At 39.4% G+C, this 15,787-nt stretch overlaps 1 protein-coding gene across 32 annotated transcripts in view; it reads left to right on the plus strand.

The window, feature by feature from the left end:
* SLMAP (sarcolemma associated protein) overlaps positions 1 to 15,787 on the plus strand; it is a 159,005-nt gene that overhangs the window by 128,490 nt on the left and 14,728 nt on the right. For 22 of the 32 annotated variants that reach the window (XM_049863520.1, XM_049863528.1, XM_049863525.1 and 19 more), the window contains 4 exons: positions 1,465 to 1,545; positions 1,830 to 1,889; positions 12,576 to 12,698; positions 14,065 to 14,139. In XM_049863520.1, coding sequence (XP_049719477.1) covers positions 1,465 to 1,545; positions 1,830 to 1,889; positions 12,576 to 12,698; positions 14,065 to 14,139 — 339 coding nt within the window. The remainder of the gene's footprint in view (positions 1 to 1,464; positions 1,546 to 1,829; positions 1,890 to 12,575; positions 12,699 to 14,064; positions 14,140 to 15,787) is intronic. The other 10 variants (XM_049863538.1, XM_049863548.1, XM_049863551.1 and 7 more) reach the window with 1 other exon arrangement.

Genomic DNA, 15,787 nt, shown 5'->3' on the forward strand with positions numbered 1-15,787 from the left:
CCTGTAAAAAGGTTAGCCTGACTGAAGCAGAGCTCATGTGGGAAAAAATACAGGATCCAGAGTATGGCTAAATTCTGGGGTATAAAGCTTGGCTGAAGCCTTGTGGAGAGTGGGGAGATACTGTTGGAGTATGGTCAGAGAAATGACCATCTCTGTGAATGCTGTCTGTCGTAGTCATTGAGTACAGCTATAACACATACCACAAGTGGATGGCTTTAACAAAGAGAGATTTATCCTGTCACAGTCTAGGAAGCTAGAGGTCTGAATTCAGGGCTCCAGCTCCAGGGGAAGGCTTTCTCTCTCTGTTGGTTCTGGGAGAAGGTCCTTGTCATCAATCTTCCCCGAGGTGTAGGAGCTTCTCAGCACAGGGACCCTAGGTACAAATGACAAGCTCCAGTCCTGGAGCTTCTTTCCTGGTGGTCTGAGGTCCCTCTCCTCTCTGCTTTCTTCTCTATTTTATGTCTCAGAAGAGATTAACTCAAAATACAACCTAATCCTGTAGATTGTGTCCTGCCTCATTAACATAACTACCTCTAATCCTGCCTCATTAACGTCATAGAGGTAGGATTTACAACACATAGGATAATCATGTCAGATCACAAAATGGTAGACAGCCACACAATACTGGGGCTCATGGTCTAGCCAAGTTGACAGACACTTTTGGGGGACACAGTTCAATCCGTAACACGGTCTTAATGCGTGCCATAGTGCACACACATGCACCATTACAGATGAGGACCCAGGGCCCAACTTGTTGCCAGTCATCTTCAACAAACTGCTGGACCTACAGTTATTAATTCTGAGGACAGTTAGTTGAAATCTGTGCCTAGGAAGTCTTTTTTAACTTCATTGAATCAGGCAGTATACCACTTGCAAATAATTTTAAAACTTTTCTTAATTGTTAAGTTTTTCTCAGTTTGGTTCAGGTACAGTCATATTTTCTTTAGAAATTAAAGGCTGTTAGTTTTTTAGCTTTAAATGGCACTTGAAAACCAATAATTGTGAGCTTTGTAGTTTTATTATATATAAGTACAGATATTACTAAAGCAGACTTCTGGCTATTGTTTTTCAATATCAGAGCCATTTTCCTTCCTTATCTTCATACACTGTCGACACTGTCTTATGAATTTTGCTGTATTTGTTGTAGTTCTCTGAATACTTTAGCAAAGCTGGCTTCATTTTTGTTCCCAGTTGGCAAGTGGATAGCCTTGAACAAAAGCCCAAGCCCTCTGCACAGCAGACAGGATCCACATTAGAATTTAATACGAGTTATGTTTGTTGTATGCGTCATAACTAGCATTTCAGTTTGGACTAGGGTGGTGAAGAAGAGATTCAGTGACTCAGTTAATTTCAAAAGTACTTTGGTTGCCGGCAGATTTTGAGCACTCATAGCCTGAAGCAGAGGTTTATTGCTATAAGATGTTTAATTGTAATGAGAGTTTATGTTTATTTTTTTCTTCGTAGAAAACCAGGCAAGAGCAAAGGAGTCTGATTTATCAGATACCCTGAGTCCAAGCAAGGAAAAAAGCAGTGACGACACTACAGGTGAGTTTTCACCTCACGTTTACGGATCTGCAGATGTTACGGTGACCAACCAAGCAGTTTAGGTGCCCAGATCAATATGGGTGAGAATTTCAAAGTTTGTGTTTGCTGAAGAAGCAGCGCTTCTATTTATCAAGTCACTCTATTGAATCTTGGGGTGTTTTGTTAAAAATTCTTCCAATTATCTAAATAGAGTAGCTGTATAAATTCCAATTATTTGTTTTGATAATGATAGTTTGCTGGTAGATCTGAGTACTATCTGTAATTATCTTTTTTTCCCTATGTAGACGCCCAAATGGATGAGCAAGACCTAAATGAACCCATTGCTAAAGTGTCTCTATTAAAAGGTACTTTCACTTGCTTTTATAATATTTTAAACAGGGCATCAGATTCACCCTTTGCCACAAAATCAGTTTCATGTTTTATGTGAAGTGTTAAGTTTTAGTTAAGTGGTTAAGATAGGCTCTGTAACATAGTAGGGACTAAAATTTAAAGTGTTGATGTTGGTGTCCAGTGTTTCAAATGAAAGTATTTAAACTGTAGAATTATTTGGAACAATTAAGGTTACTTTTGTAAGGGCAGAGCAGTAAGTAGGTAGAGTATGACATGCAGCTATGTTTTTTGTTTACTATGGTGTCTCTGATAGGAGCTTATTACCACTTTTAACATAAACTAGGAAAAGGTGAAAATATTAACTTTCTTGAAAGGATCTCCTGTTTGCTCTGTTATCATATGGTAGCACTTATAAACTTCCTCATTTTCTGGGGTCCTCATTCTCCAGTAAATATCCTCAGGTTCTTAAAACACTCTTCTAGAAATGTTGAGCTGAGAAATCTCAGGTGGGGCTAAGATAAAAGGTGCATGTAATGAACTCTTTCACTTGTCTCACTTATAAAAAGGAAATACATTTGTTTCTTGATATGTAATTTAGAATGAAATGGGTAGAAAATAAATCACCATTTATAGAAATGCTTTTTAAATAAAGTGCCTTGGGGTGGCTTATTAATAAATCTGTAAGTTTTACAGCATTTCATCTCTTATACCTTGCCTGATGACACATAAGAATGGTTGGCATGTACATCAGCCCAGTAGTTTGAACATGATGGTAGTGGGGGACTGGCACTGGGGCAGCTCTCTGGGATCAGAGCAGCAGGAGCAGCCTGTGGAAGTTTCTCTGTGGAGGAGTGCCTGGGCTTCTGGTAGGGCTGTTAAGGGATCTCTCAGTCCAGACCCTGAGCTTTGAGGGTATGTGTAGAAGCCTTAGTTTCACCCTGCATGACCCTGCTGCTGGCCTAGTTGTACAGTAATGGGGACGGAGAGTGGTTAGCAAAGAGATTACCCACATTCTCTCAGGATTCTTTAGTCTGGGCATCCTGGTATTCTCTTTTCTTCCCCATGGATATTTGTGATCACATGGCTCTTTGAGCCACCTTTGATCTGATTCCACAACCGGGGAGACTCTGAGGATTGCCGACCCAGGCAGCAGTTGCCAACCTGTACTCAAGTGTGGTCATAGTTCCCAGGACTCCCACTGATCTGCACCCTTCTCAGGTCACCTATGGTGTTGATGAGGCATATGTTTCTCTAGTGTCATAATAATAAATATAAGTTGATGTTTTCACAGTCCGGAAGGAAATCTCATCTTGGAAGCAGCATTTACAACTCTTCTCAGAAGTACAGTACAGTTATTATACAAAATGTTGTTAAAACCAAAACCCACTGCTATCTAGTCGATTCCGACTCATAGCGACCCTATAGGACAGAGTAGAACTGCCCCATAGAGTTTCCAAGGAGCACCTGGTAGATTCGAACTGCCGACCTCTTGGCTAGCAGCCATAGTACTTAACCACTGTGCCACCAGAGTTTCCAGAGTGTTGTTACTGACACTGAAAAAAATGTAATTGTGGGGGCCTTTGTGTGAACATAGAGAGATGAGAGGGGAGGTGAATGAGTAATGAACACTCCTCACACAAAAGTAACCATTTTTAATGGTCTTTAGTACTGTAGAAATCTTTTCAGCGGTTACATTCAGACTGATTTATAATTAGCATTTGTAGGTTGTGTTAAATGCATTCAACTATTATTAGTGCTTTTGTGATTTTATGTGTAGTCTGTTCTAGATTTGACTTTTCATCCTGTTGCCTAGTATAATGCCAGGTATTTAGTAAAACTCAGATGTTTAATGAATGAATTAATAGTAAACCCCCTTAGATCAAAGTTATAAAGCCACAAGAGATTAAGGAAGTAACACTCTAGCCAAGAAGCTAAGAGTTAAAAAGCTCTAGGCTCAATCCCAGCTCTGTCACTAGTTTGTAGTATGTCCACAGGCAAATTACTTAACTCCCTGTTCTTTTGTTTCTTCATTTGTCAAAAACTACTTCATAGGATTATTGTGAGAATTAAATGAAATAATGCATGTAGATCACTTACCGTGGTGTTGGGGGCATAACATATTAACCAGCGTATTGAAGACACTGATGGTGAGAATGATGTTAGTGACCGATAAAAGCAACTATCTGTTGAAGATATCTGAGTAACTCTTCATTAATTGAATAAGATTGTGGGTTTTAGTTTTTGTTTTGTTTTTCCTACTTTATCGTTTAGAGAAAAAGCAGTTGTTGGTGATAGATCTTTTCCAGTCACTACAGGTAGTCCCCAGTATATGACAGGGTTCCATTCTGACAACTCCGTCATAAGTCAGTTTTGGCTTAAGTAGAATACGTCATTTTTCTTTTTTTTTAGTTTTCATTATTATTGCCTTATGTGGTCAGTATCCTTATAAATTCAGCATGCTTTGAACAGTAGATCATAAAACTGAACAACTGCAAGTGAACATGTGAGAATGATAACATCAGCGGCAACATATTACTAAAAATAAGGTGTTAAAAAGCACAAGCGTGCACACGTACAAACACACACAGGCAGTTCTAAGTGTGCCGTTCACCGTAATTCAAATACACCGTAAGTCGGGGGCTACCTGTAATGCATTTACAGTGAAAGCTAGAACTTGACAGGACTGCCTTTTTTTTCTGGGTGTCACGAGTTTTCTGCCCTTGACAGGGTGGTTACCACGTTTCTGTCACTCTCTATTAAGGATTTTGCCTCATAAACTCCCAGTAAGTTTTCCTTCTCTGACAAGTTTCCACCTCACAGAGGTTCTGGCTTTCACAGGTTTTACTGTATTTGTTACTTTGCTAGGTGTCAGGAAATTTTTTTTTTAATCCATGAGTAACACTGGAAGGTTATACAGCATCTACAAAAGTGCCCACAGTACAGGCTGGGGAGTTAGACTTAGGGAAAAGGGAATGAAAGGAGAAGTTGTGGGAAAGAAAGAGACTGGAAAATACAAGGAACACGTCAAAGGGGGGTGGGTATGAGAATGCTGCTGTTAATTGCAGTGCCATCCAGTGACAATGGGTCAGTTTTCCTAGCCTTACTTTTAGTTAAGGTGACAAAACAAAAACAAAACCCCCAAAACTTTTCTCACGTTTCTGTATGATTTTCGGCTTTTGTTAGTGCAGTATGTATCTTTATCAGCAGCTACTGATTTTAACAACATACTTAACAATGAAAGATTAATTCAGTCAATGATTAGATGCAAAGAAAAATAACCCAGTTAGAAGCAAGCATATTTTTAAAGAGTCTCCAAGAAACAGTCACCATCACCTTAGTTGATAGCAGTGTTTGGATTTTTAATCCATTGTTTTTCTTTTGTAAGAGTTGTATAAATTCTTTAAAATGGTGTATACTCTGGTACTAATTAGAAACATTTGGTTTATGCTTAGTTATGCATGGTTATGCTTTGTAATCTGTATAATCAGGTTCAGTAGGCTGGCAGAATTTTTCTCTTAAAGGAAGAATATAAATTATTAGACCACAGTGTTAACCTTTAAAACAACTGTAGAAAGGAGCTACATTTAAGTAGCCCCATTATTTCCTCATTCAAACCCTCTGCCTGATTTCTTGAACAATTATTTTCAATTTTTTTCTTTTTAATGAACAACTAATCTTGATTTAGAATTACAGTGTACTACTTTTTTTTACTCTTCACATTAGTCATCTAAGGAATTAGGAAAATAATCTAAAGTAGATTAAACATTTACCATGAGGTGTAAATAAAATGTTGATAGTAAGAGTATCTTCTTGAAGTATTATTTCCAACCGTTTATATCACCTTTGGAAGAGCAATAAAGACGCGACTTGAATCATAGGTTTCTATACACTTGAAACCATCCCCGCCCCACCCCCCACCAAAAAAAAAAAAAAAGAAAGAAAAGAAATTCAGTCCAGATGGTATCTAATACAAGTTTGCTCTAGTTAGGAAAATATGCCAGAGACTCCACTGGTTACAAAGTCTGATTAAGACTGTTGTTGAGATTTGAGGAGTTTCTTAGTCAAGTTGGGGATAGGAGGGGTACAGATGATAGATGGTAAGTAGCCACTTCTGGTGAATGTTGTCATCAAGAGTCAAAAGAAGGAAAGAGAACGTCCAGGTTTTTTGTTTGTTTTGGAAGATAAGGAAGAAAGACAATTTGAGCTTTTTGGGAGAAGTATCATTTGAGATGACCCTTAAAGTGTATAACACTATATATGACATATTCATGACCAAAAACTGAACCTGAAAATGAAAAGACTCTAGATCCAACTGCCAGCTTACAGGACATACAAAGAACAGGAACATATTCTAAATGATGTGGGGATACAACCAGCAAAATCCAGAATGTTGAAAATACTCTAAGACACAGGACCCAGTTTCTTTAACAAGTAAATTGCAAGAGGAAAACAAAGAAAGACAATGAGGGACCTTATAGATTAAAAGACATTTAAGAGATGTATCAACTAGATGCAATATCTGAACCTTGTTTGGATCTTCATTCAAATAATCCAGTGGTCGAAGAGATTTGAGACAATGGGAAAATTTGAATTCTGACTGAATATTTGATACTAAGGAATTACTGTTTTGTTTTCTGTATGACAATAGTATTGCAGCTTTTATTTATTTATATATGTATTTATTTTTAGTTCTTGTCTTATAGACATTATGTGCGTGTATTTATAAGAAGAAAAGAGAGATTTCTCAGAAACAGAAAATACTAAAAATCAGAAGCTAGACATATAGGTTGGGTATAGGGATTGACAAATATAATTCAAGTTTCTTCACTTATTCATTTGAGTGTTTTATAAGTTGGAGTGATTGTTCTGGCAGAATTCAGTAGCTTCTGAATATATGATCAGGTCTGTATTTTTGGGAGGTTTGTTGGATAAACTGGAGTAGGCAGAGGGAGGCTGGAAGTAAGGAACTCATTTTGGAGGCTATCTTAGGAAATGAGTTGCGAAGATCTGACTCTTTGAAACCTGGGAGACTGTAGCCCTACCCCCTTGAGATCCAGGAGACCATGGCCCCACCCTTTGAAACCAATAAGGCCCTGCTTCCCATGCTCCTTCCAGCAGTTCTGCTGATCTCCAAGCTGCTCCAGGGATGGTGCTTTTCTTTTCTTGGAGGACAACAGATGTAGCTCCTTTGGCCTGTTTCCTACCTGTAGAATTCCAAGAGGTAGACAGTGTTCTTTCCTTTATATGTTTCTCTTTCCCCTTCAGCCTAAGCTGATGAGTTTTCTGCTGTAGTAGTTGGTTAGATCCATCAGTCACAGGCTTAATCTCTTTAACAGAAGATTGTGTAGCCACGTCCTTGGTGAACATTCTAGGACCCATGTCCTTAGTTTGTATAGTGGAATTTTCCAGATCTTTAAGTTCTGTTTTCATTTTGCACAGTTCATTTTTAAGTCCATCTCTTTTCCTCTTGCATTTTACTATAAGCAGCAAGGAGAAACCACATGACCCCTTTAAGATCTTGCTTAGAAATCTCCTTAGGCAGATATCCAAATTCATAACTTAAAAATTCTGCCTTCCTGGAGGAACCTGGAAGGCATTATGCTGAGCGAAATTAGTCAGAGGCAAAAGGACAAATATTGTATAAGACCACTATTATAAGATTTTGAGAAATAGTATAAACTGAGAAGAACACATACTTTTGTGGTTATGAGGCAGGGAGGGAAAGAGGGTGGGAGAGGGTTTTTTACTGATTAGTTAGTAGATAAGAACTACTTTAGGTGAAGGGAAGGACAATACTCAATACATGGAAGGTCAGCTCAACTGGACTGGACCAAAAGCAAAGAAGATTCCAGGATAAACTGAATGCTTCAAAGGTCAGCGGAGCAAGGGCGGGGGTTTGGGGACCATGGTTTAAGGGAACTTCTAAGTCAATTGGCAAAATAATTCCATTATGAAAACATTCTGCATCCCACTTTGAAATGTGGCGTCTTGGGTCTTAAATGCTAACAAGCGGCCATCTAAGATGCATCAATTGGTCTCAACCCACCTGGAGCAAAGGAGAATGAAGAACACTAAGGTCACACGACAACTAAGAGCCCAAGAGACAGAAAGGGCCACGTGAACCAGAGACCTACATCATCCTGAGACCAGAAGAACTAGTTGGTGCCCAGTCCCAACTGATGACTACCCTGACAGGGAGCACAACAGAGAACCCCTGAGGGAGCAGGAGATCAGTGGAATGCAGATCCCAAACTCTCACAAAAAGACCAGACTTAATGGTCTGACTGAGACTAGAGGAATCCTGGCGGTCATGGTCCCCAAACCTTCTGTTAGCACAGGACAGGAACCATCCCCGAAGACAACTCATCAGACATGGAAGGGACTGGACAGTGGGTAGGAGAGAGATGCTGATGAAGAGTGAGCTAATTATATCAAGTGGTCACTTGAGACTGTGTTGGCATCTCCTGTCTGGAGGGGGGATGGTAGGGTAGAGAGAGCTGGAAGCTGGCAAAATTGTCACGAAAGGAGAGACTGGAAAGGCTGACTCATTAGGGGGAGAGCAAGTGGGAGAATGGAGTAAGGTGTACATAAACTTATATGTGACAGTCTGACTTGATTTGTAAACATTCACTTGAAGCTCAGTAAAAGTTAAAAAAAAAAAAATTCTACCTTCCACCAAACATCTGAACATAATTCAGAGAAGTTCTTTGTCACCACATAAAAAGCATCACCCTTTCTTCATTGTCCAGTCTCATGTTCATCATTTTCTTTTAAAGCTTCACCAGAAGCACATTTAAACGTCCACATTTCTAGCAGCATTTTGTTGCTGGTGCCGTAGGTATTCTCTAAGGCAGTAGAGACTTTCTCTATAGCTCTCCTCTCTTCCTTCTGAACCCTGAGGAGAATTGCTTTTGATGTCCATAATTATACCAACAGTCTCTTCAAGACAATCTAGGCTTTTACTATTAGACACCTTAAAACTCTTCCAGCCTCTACCCATTACCCAATTCCAAAACCATGTCCACATTGTAGGTAGCTGTTAGGGCAGCAACCCACTGATCCAGTACCAAATTCTGTCTTAGTCATCTAGTGCTGCTGTAACAGAAATACCACAGGTATATGGCTTTAACAAACAGAAATTTATTTTCTCACAGTTTAGGAGACTAGAAGTCCAAATTCAGGGTGCCAACCGAAGGGGAAGGCTTTCTGTCTTTGTTGGCTCTGCTCAAAAGAGATTAACTCAAGATACACCCTATACTAATCCTACCTCATTAACATAATAAAGACAACCTATTCCAACTGATAGCGACCCTATGGGCCTGAGTAGAACTGCCCCCAGTAGGGTTTTCAAGGGTGTAATCTTTAGGGAAGCAGACTGCCATATCTTTCTCCTGCTGAGCAGCTGGTGAGTTCAAATCACCGACCATTCAGTTAGCAGCTGAGCACTTAACCACTGCACCACCAGGGCTCCTCAGCACAGGCATAGAGGTTAGGATATATAACACGTATTTTTGGTGGACATAATTTAGTCTATAACAGAGGTTTAGGTAATCCTTGAGAGTCTAAACTAGGATAATTGCTGTGGAAATTTAAATGAAAGAAAAAAATCCAGTTTAGCATCCTGTTGTTCTTGTCTTTATCCTCTTTCCCTTGGTAATCTCATCTAGAATCCATAGGCTTGAATAGCCAAATATGGAAAACCAAGGGAGTCAGATATAATTCAAGCATTTAACTTGAGTTTAACTTAAGTGACTGAAAGGATCATGGTATTAGTAACATATAAATATTTATTTCTGGAAGAGGAGGAGTCCTGCTGGGGAACGTGAGGATTGTAGTTTGGCACATGGCTGATCAGGAAGGGTAACCGATAGGTTCTGGTTTGTCTGGAACCATGTATACCCATTGTCCCAGCATAATTATTAAAGTGCTCCTTTCACACTGAGAGGTGTCTCAGTTATCTGGTCACCTAGGAACTGGAGATGCAGCCGAAGTGCAGGGCAGAAACTGGAACTAAAAAGTCATATTCTTTTATTTCTGAGACATTTATTGACCCTGGAGATACAGAGGTAAGTCATTCATGAGGAAGCTGCAGTCTTATGGAGGAAAGAGATACGTTGCTAGTGTGGTAAGTGTTTTAATAAGTGGTAGGAATTTTTAGAAACCACAGCTAACTTCCTGGCCAATGGCAGGGGTGGGGTGGAGCAGGAGTCAGGATTGGCTTCCCAAAGGAGGTGGTTGAAAGATAAATGAGAGTGCACTAAGAAGGAAAAAGGAAAATGTAAGATAGCGCTAACTTTACAAATAGGAATAATGTTTAAAGTAGGAATAACGTCTACAAGGAGGTGCCTTAGTTTCTTAGTGCTGCTATAACAGAAATACCACAAGAGGGTAGCTTTAACAAACAAATTTACTTTATCATAGTTTAGAAGGCTTGAAGTCCGAATTCAGGGTGCTGGCTCTAGGGGAGAGCTTTCTGTCTCTGTTGGCTCTGGAGGAAGGTGCTTGTCTCTTTTCAGCTTCTGTTGCTCAGTTCCTTGGCGATCTTCATGTGGCCTGGCATCTATCTTCTCCCATCTCTGCTTCCTTTCTGTGCCTAATCTGCTTGGTTTATAACTCAAAGGTGATTGGTTTAAGATACACCCAACACTGATGTGGCCCCATTAGCATAATAAAGAAACCCCTATTCCCAAATGGGGTTATATCCACAAGTGTAGGGGTTTGGATTTACAGCACCTTTTGGGGGACACAATTCAGTCCATAACAGGAGTGCAGTTTAAGAGTGCTGGTATGGTGGAACATAGGCTATGTGGGGCAAGTGTGGTGAAATGGTAAGACTTGGTCAGATAGACGGCAGGAACAGAGTTCAGGAATTCTCTGAATGGGGTGAAAGGGGAAAGCAGGGTGTTGACAGAGAAAGAAAAGAACAATGGGGAGGACAAAGGGGTCAACAAACAATCCAGCTGTGAAAAGGAACCAGGATGGTCTGCATGAGTGACAATGGAGTGAGACAGTAAGAGGCTGCTGCCAAAGTTAAATACGCAGGTAGGCTGCCCTGGGACTGTCTCATGTGGCTGCATATACCCATCATGGAAGAGGTCTTTCCCCACTGTGAAGGCTCTTCTCATCTACCAAGCCTGCAACTTCCAGACCTTCTAAAGGGACTAGTGATGGTAGTAGAAATCTCGGCCAGACCATCGCTGTCAGCTGAGGAGGTGGCAGATCAGCCTTCATCCAGCCTGCACGTGCAAAATGTAACTTTAGAAGATATGCTCTGATTTGACTCATCCCCCCAAGGGGGCTTTTAGCAATGTCTGGAGACATTTTTGGTTGTTAGACTCCTGGGGGTGGGAAGTGCTACTGGCATGCGATAAAGCACAGGACAGCCCCACAGCAAAGAATTAACCAGTCCAGAATGTCAATAGTGATGAGGTTGAGAGACTCTAGCATAGAACTAGGAAACTGTCTCTTCAAGGACTTTATGTAGATATTTTTTGCTAAACACTTGAAAGTCAGATGTAGGGATCATGACACGTCCCTCCTAAATACTCCTAAAAATAAGGACATTGTTCTACATGATGGCAAATCTGGAGATGGGGGTCTAGGACCTTTCCAGGTCCCAATGGGTAGTGCTGAGAGAGCTGTGAGAGAAGTTTTGCGGTTGCTGAGACAGTGTCCTACCACTGGGAAATGTCTCTCTTTCTGCAGGCCCCCTCCCAACCAAGAGACCTTTTGAACGAAGAGTTGATAGGATGACTAGAAAAGATGAATCCAGAATCAAAATTTTTGACTGAGAAAAATAGGTTATAATCTAAAAGTATGAAAACATATGTATGTAACATCTAAGACCTATTGTAATTGTATTGTGAAAACATTCTTAGCTCTTTTTGACGGGTTAAAGCTGTTATGTCTGAGGTATTTGGAAATGGAAGTAATAGTCAAATAGAATGCACTAGAAGAATCTGCCCTGCCTGTTGATATATTTATTCCAGACAGTGTTCAGTAGCAGAAAGTTTTAACACAACTAAAGATGAACATAGTAACTGGAAAGAAAAGAGGTTAGGGAATGGGGGAATATTTGAGGTGTAATGCTGGATCTAATTTATTTCGATAGAACCATTTAGGTTAAATCATTGAATAATTCAGCAAATACTTATTTGTTATGTATTTGGTGTTGGGGAAACAGTGATGATAAAATGGGCATAGTCCATGTCCAGATAGAGTTTTCAGCCTAGTTCTTATTTTGTATCCAGAAACTGGGAAAATTGTGCTAAAATGCTTTGTCTTGAAGAAAAGTTTAATTTTGTTTTTCCATTTCCAGTTAAGTTGCAAGTGAAATTTTTCTGAATTATTATCAGGAAAATTCAAAATGAATGAAGAACAGCATTTTGCCCATCTCACTGGCTTTCAAGCCAAATACAATCTCTACATGAATGAAATATATCATTCAGTGTATATTAATATGTATTTTGTAGTACCATTGCCATTGAATACTAATGTATGTTTAACTGTATTTGTGTTCTTTCTCTAGGTTAAAATGACTAAAATGCTTACTATAATTTACTTCTAAATTTTATTTAACTTAGTTGTGCTGTGTTGTTTAACAATGCATGTCTAAACATAAAAGAGATTGTTAGTCTTTGGTTGTAGAGATTTTAGTGTGCTACTAACTCTTGCTTTTAAAATAAACATGTTTTTGTCAGATGACTTGCAGGGTGCACAGTCAGAAATTGAGGCAAAACAAGAAATTCAGCATCTTCGCAAGGAATTGATTGAAGCCCAGGAGCTAGCTAGAGCAAGTAAACAAAAATGCTTTGAACTTCAAGGTGAGATCAAGATTACTTTCATTCTTTAGGAATGTGTGGAGGCAGCATGATATGACTGGATAGCCCCAAACCTGGAGTCCAGAGGGATAGTATCTTTTCCCAGATCCACAACGTTATTAGTCACGTGATCTTGGGAGATTCACTTAAGCTCTCTGAACTTACGTTTCAGATCAGTGAAGTTGGGCAAGTTATAGTAGCTGTACCTCCTTCACAGCACTGATGTGAAGATTAGGTGAGGCCTGTACCCCCATGGAAGATCTTAGTAGTAATTACATATTAAGTACTGAGCCAGCAAAAGGAAAAAAGTACATATAAATCTCCAAGTTTTAGTTACACATAATATTAGATGCTCAGTGTAAGGTAAGAGAAATTTATGGTCCCTGTGATTTTATAGTCTATTCATCAGTAAGTTGGAAGAACTAGGCAAGGTTAAGGTGTAGAATCTCCTAATGTCCCAGCCACTTTCTTTTCACGTAGCTCACTTATCTGTAGTGAGATATAGATACAGCAGCCAGTGAAGTCTGTCTACTCCCTAGGGCACAAGTTTCCACATCATTCACAGGAACTGTCTGGTTGCAGTCAATCAGTACCTTAAGAGACTCTCAGAATGAGGAGAAAATGAATGGCCTGTGGAGTCCTTGTGTTCTCCAAGACAACCTTCCTGAGCAGGAGGAGGAGTCACATCCCAGGAGGAACTAAGAGCTTCCTGTTACTACTTCCTTCTGTTTCTGCTTCTTGAAAAGAATTACAGTTGGAGGGTTCAAGCTAATTTATTTAGTTAAAGTGAAAAAAATATTCAGCAAATAGGCATATAATACCAATATACTGATGCCAGTCAGCAATTATTTAGTCAGTGCTTACTGTGTGCTTGGCAGTAAACATGAGGATTTTAAATTTAAGCTGAAAACACTTATATTATCTTGATAACAAGTATCAAGAATGCTTTTACATGAAAAATAATATATATTCTTGGTGACATCGGGTCTGGAAAACTCTGCTCTCAGTTGAATGAAAATCAAACCTGTTGCTTTCGAGTCCTTTCTGACTCATAGCGACCCTGTAGGACAGAGCAGAACTGTCCCATAGGGTTTCCAAGGAGCGGCTGGTGGATTCCAGCTGCTGACCTTTTGGTTAGCAGCTGAGTTCTTAACCACTGCGCTACCAGGGTTCCTCAGGTGAATAGATTTACCGACTTACTGTTTTGTGCTCCTAAAATCATTAAAACTAACTGCTAATAGTAACACATTACCCAGCTTTTGTTTCCTTCAAGAACCTTGTAGGAAAGAATTTCTTAGAAATGTCCAGCTATTCAATTCTTAATATTTAATTAACCACAAAATTAGATGTACTATATTTTTACTTTTAGCTCTTTTGGAAGAAGAAAGAAAAGCCTATCGAAATCAAGTTGAAGAATCCACTAAACAAATACAGGTTCTTCAAGGTATGGAATGCTCCAGGCCTGTTTGAGATTGTTACTATTTATTTGCTTTTAGTGACTCAAAAGGAGTGGAAAGTAAGAATGCACGGGGTCCCCATTTTTCATGGCTTTGGTTCTTCCCTAGAACCTGAGACTATAAATGGCCTTGGTGGGGCTTTTTCTTTTTTTAAATAAGATACAAGTAAAGGCTCCCCAGTACTCCAGTACTAGACACTTGGAATGCTAAGGTAAAGATATTGGTGTGGTAAGGTGGTCACTTTCTTGGTTATGTAATGAGTTACTACAGAGAAGGCCTTTGAATAGGAAATCTGTTTCAGCTACTCCGTGCATCAGTACTTTCAGCTTGCTGGTGGCATTATTTCTGATGCTGATAGTACACTTGCATTGCAGTAAAAATTATGTACCACATGAAGTAGAATATTGGTCCCTGGACTGTCTTAATTGGTAATGGCCGCTCTTCATAGCCACCATTTTGCTCTTTGCCTGGGCTGTCACAGAATCCCTACAGAAATGACCAGAAAGATGCCTGTTACCTGTCAAGTGTTTTCTTCCAGCCATAGCTCCTGGGATTATGAGGCACTAGTTGTGAGATGCCCAGGAGAGGTCTTTCTTTCCATTGTAAAATTCTAAAGCAGTTTTAATTTGCCTTCATTGTCAAAGAAGGAACCAATGTTAATTTGAAATTTTCATTTGAGAAGTGGAGTGAGAAGAATTTAAATAGGCCAGTAATCACAGATCAGAAAAGATGTGGAGTCATTGCATGAGACCTGTGATATTTGTCCTAAAACTTCCCAGAGAAAAACCAGTCTTTTAGATCACCTGTTTTTATTTTCGAATGGGACATTTGAGTTGTTTAAAACTTCGGATTTTATTATGGTCGGATTATAATTTGGGGGATAGACCATGTGTGTTTTTAAATTGGAAACTTTAAAACCGTACTATAGTTTAAAGCCATTATCCATTAGTTTATATAAATCTGATTTGTATCTTTATTTCCATCTTGTACTGGGTATGAGCAATTTACCCTAAAGGTTCTATGGCACAGTACTGCCTTTTAACTTAAAGCTGTCTTGCCCAGGCATCATTGAGTGTGCCCAGGTGCCAGAATGTGTATTTCAGGACTTCGTCAACAAGTCCTGGTCATCTTATCCCTGGGCATTGTACCTTTTCAGATTTTGAACCTGTTCCCCTCAGTCCTTCCTACAGACTTAGAATGTAACATTTACATAGCAACTTCAGCCTCTCCTATCCCTAAATCCTCTTAATTATTTTTAATTACTCTCCTTTGAAACTTTTCTGCCTCTAACTTTCTTGTGTTATGGTAGCCAAGACTGTACCAAGTTATGGTTTTACACAAATTGTTTCCAATTCATTTGAAATTTGGGTCATACAACCAGATTCTTATACACCTCTTTAGCTAGGCAGTATTCATTGATTTGATCAATTCATTCAGTAATTCTAGGTGGTTTACTCAGCTGCCTGGTATTGGAGATAAAGCAGTGGGTAAAACAAAGGCCCTGCAGGCATAAGATTTACAGTCTAGTGGAGAAGATAAACAATAAGCAAATAAATATATAATGTAATGGATATCCAGTAAGGGCTTTGAAGGAAAATAGAGTAGAGGGCTAAAGAATGACAGAACGCTGTTTTA

This window comes from Elephas maximus, chromosome 20, assembly GCF_024166365.1.
Source record: "Elephas maximus indicus isolate mEleMax1 chromosome 20, mEleMax1 primary haplotype, whole genome shotgun sequence".
Lineage (NCBI taxonomy): Eukaryota > Metazoa > Chordata > Mammalia > Proboscidea > Elephantidae > Elephas > Elephas maximus.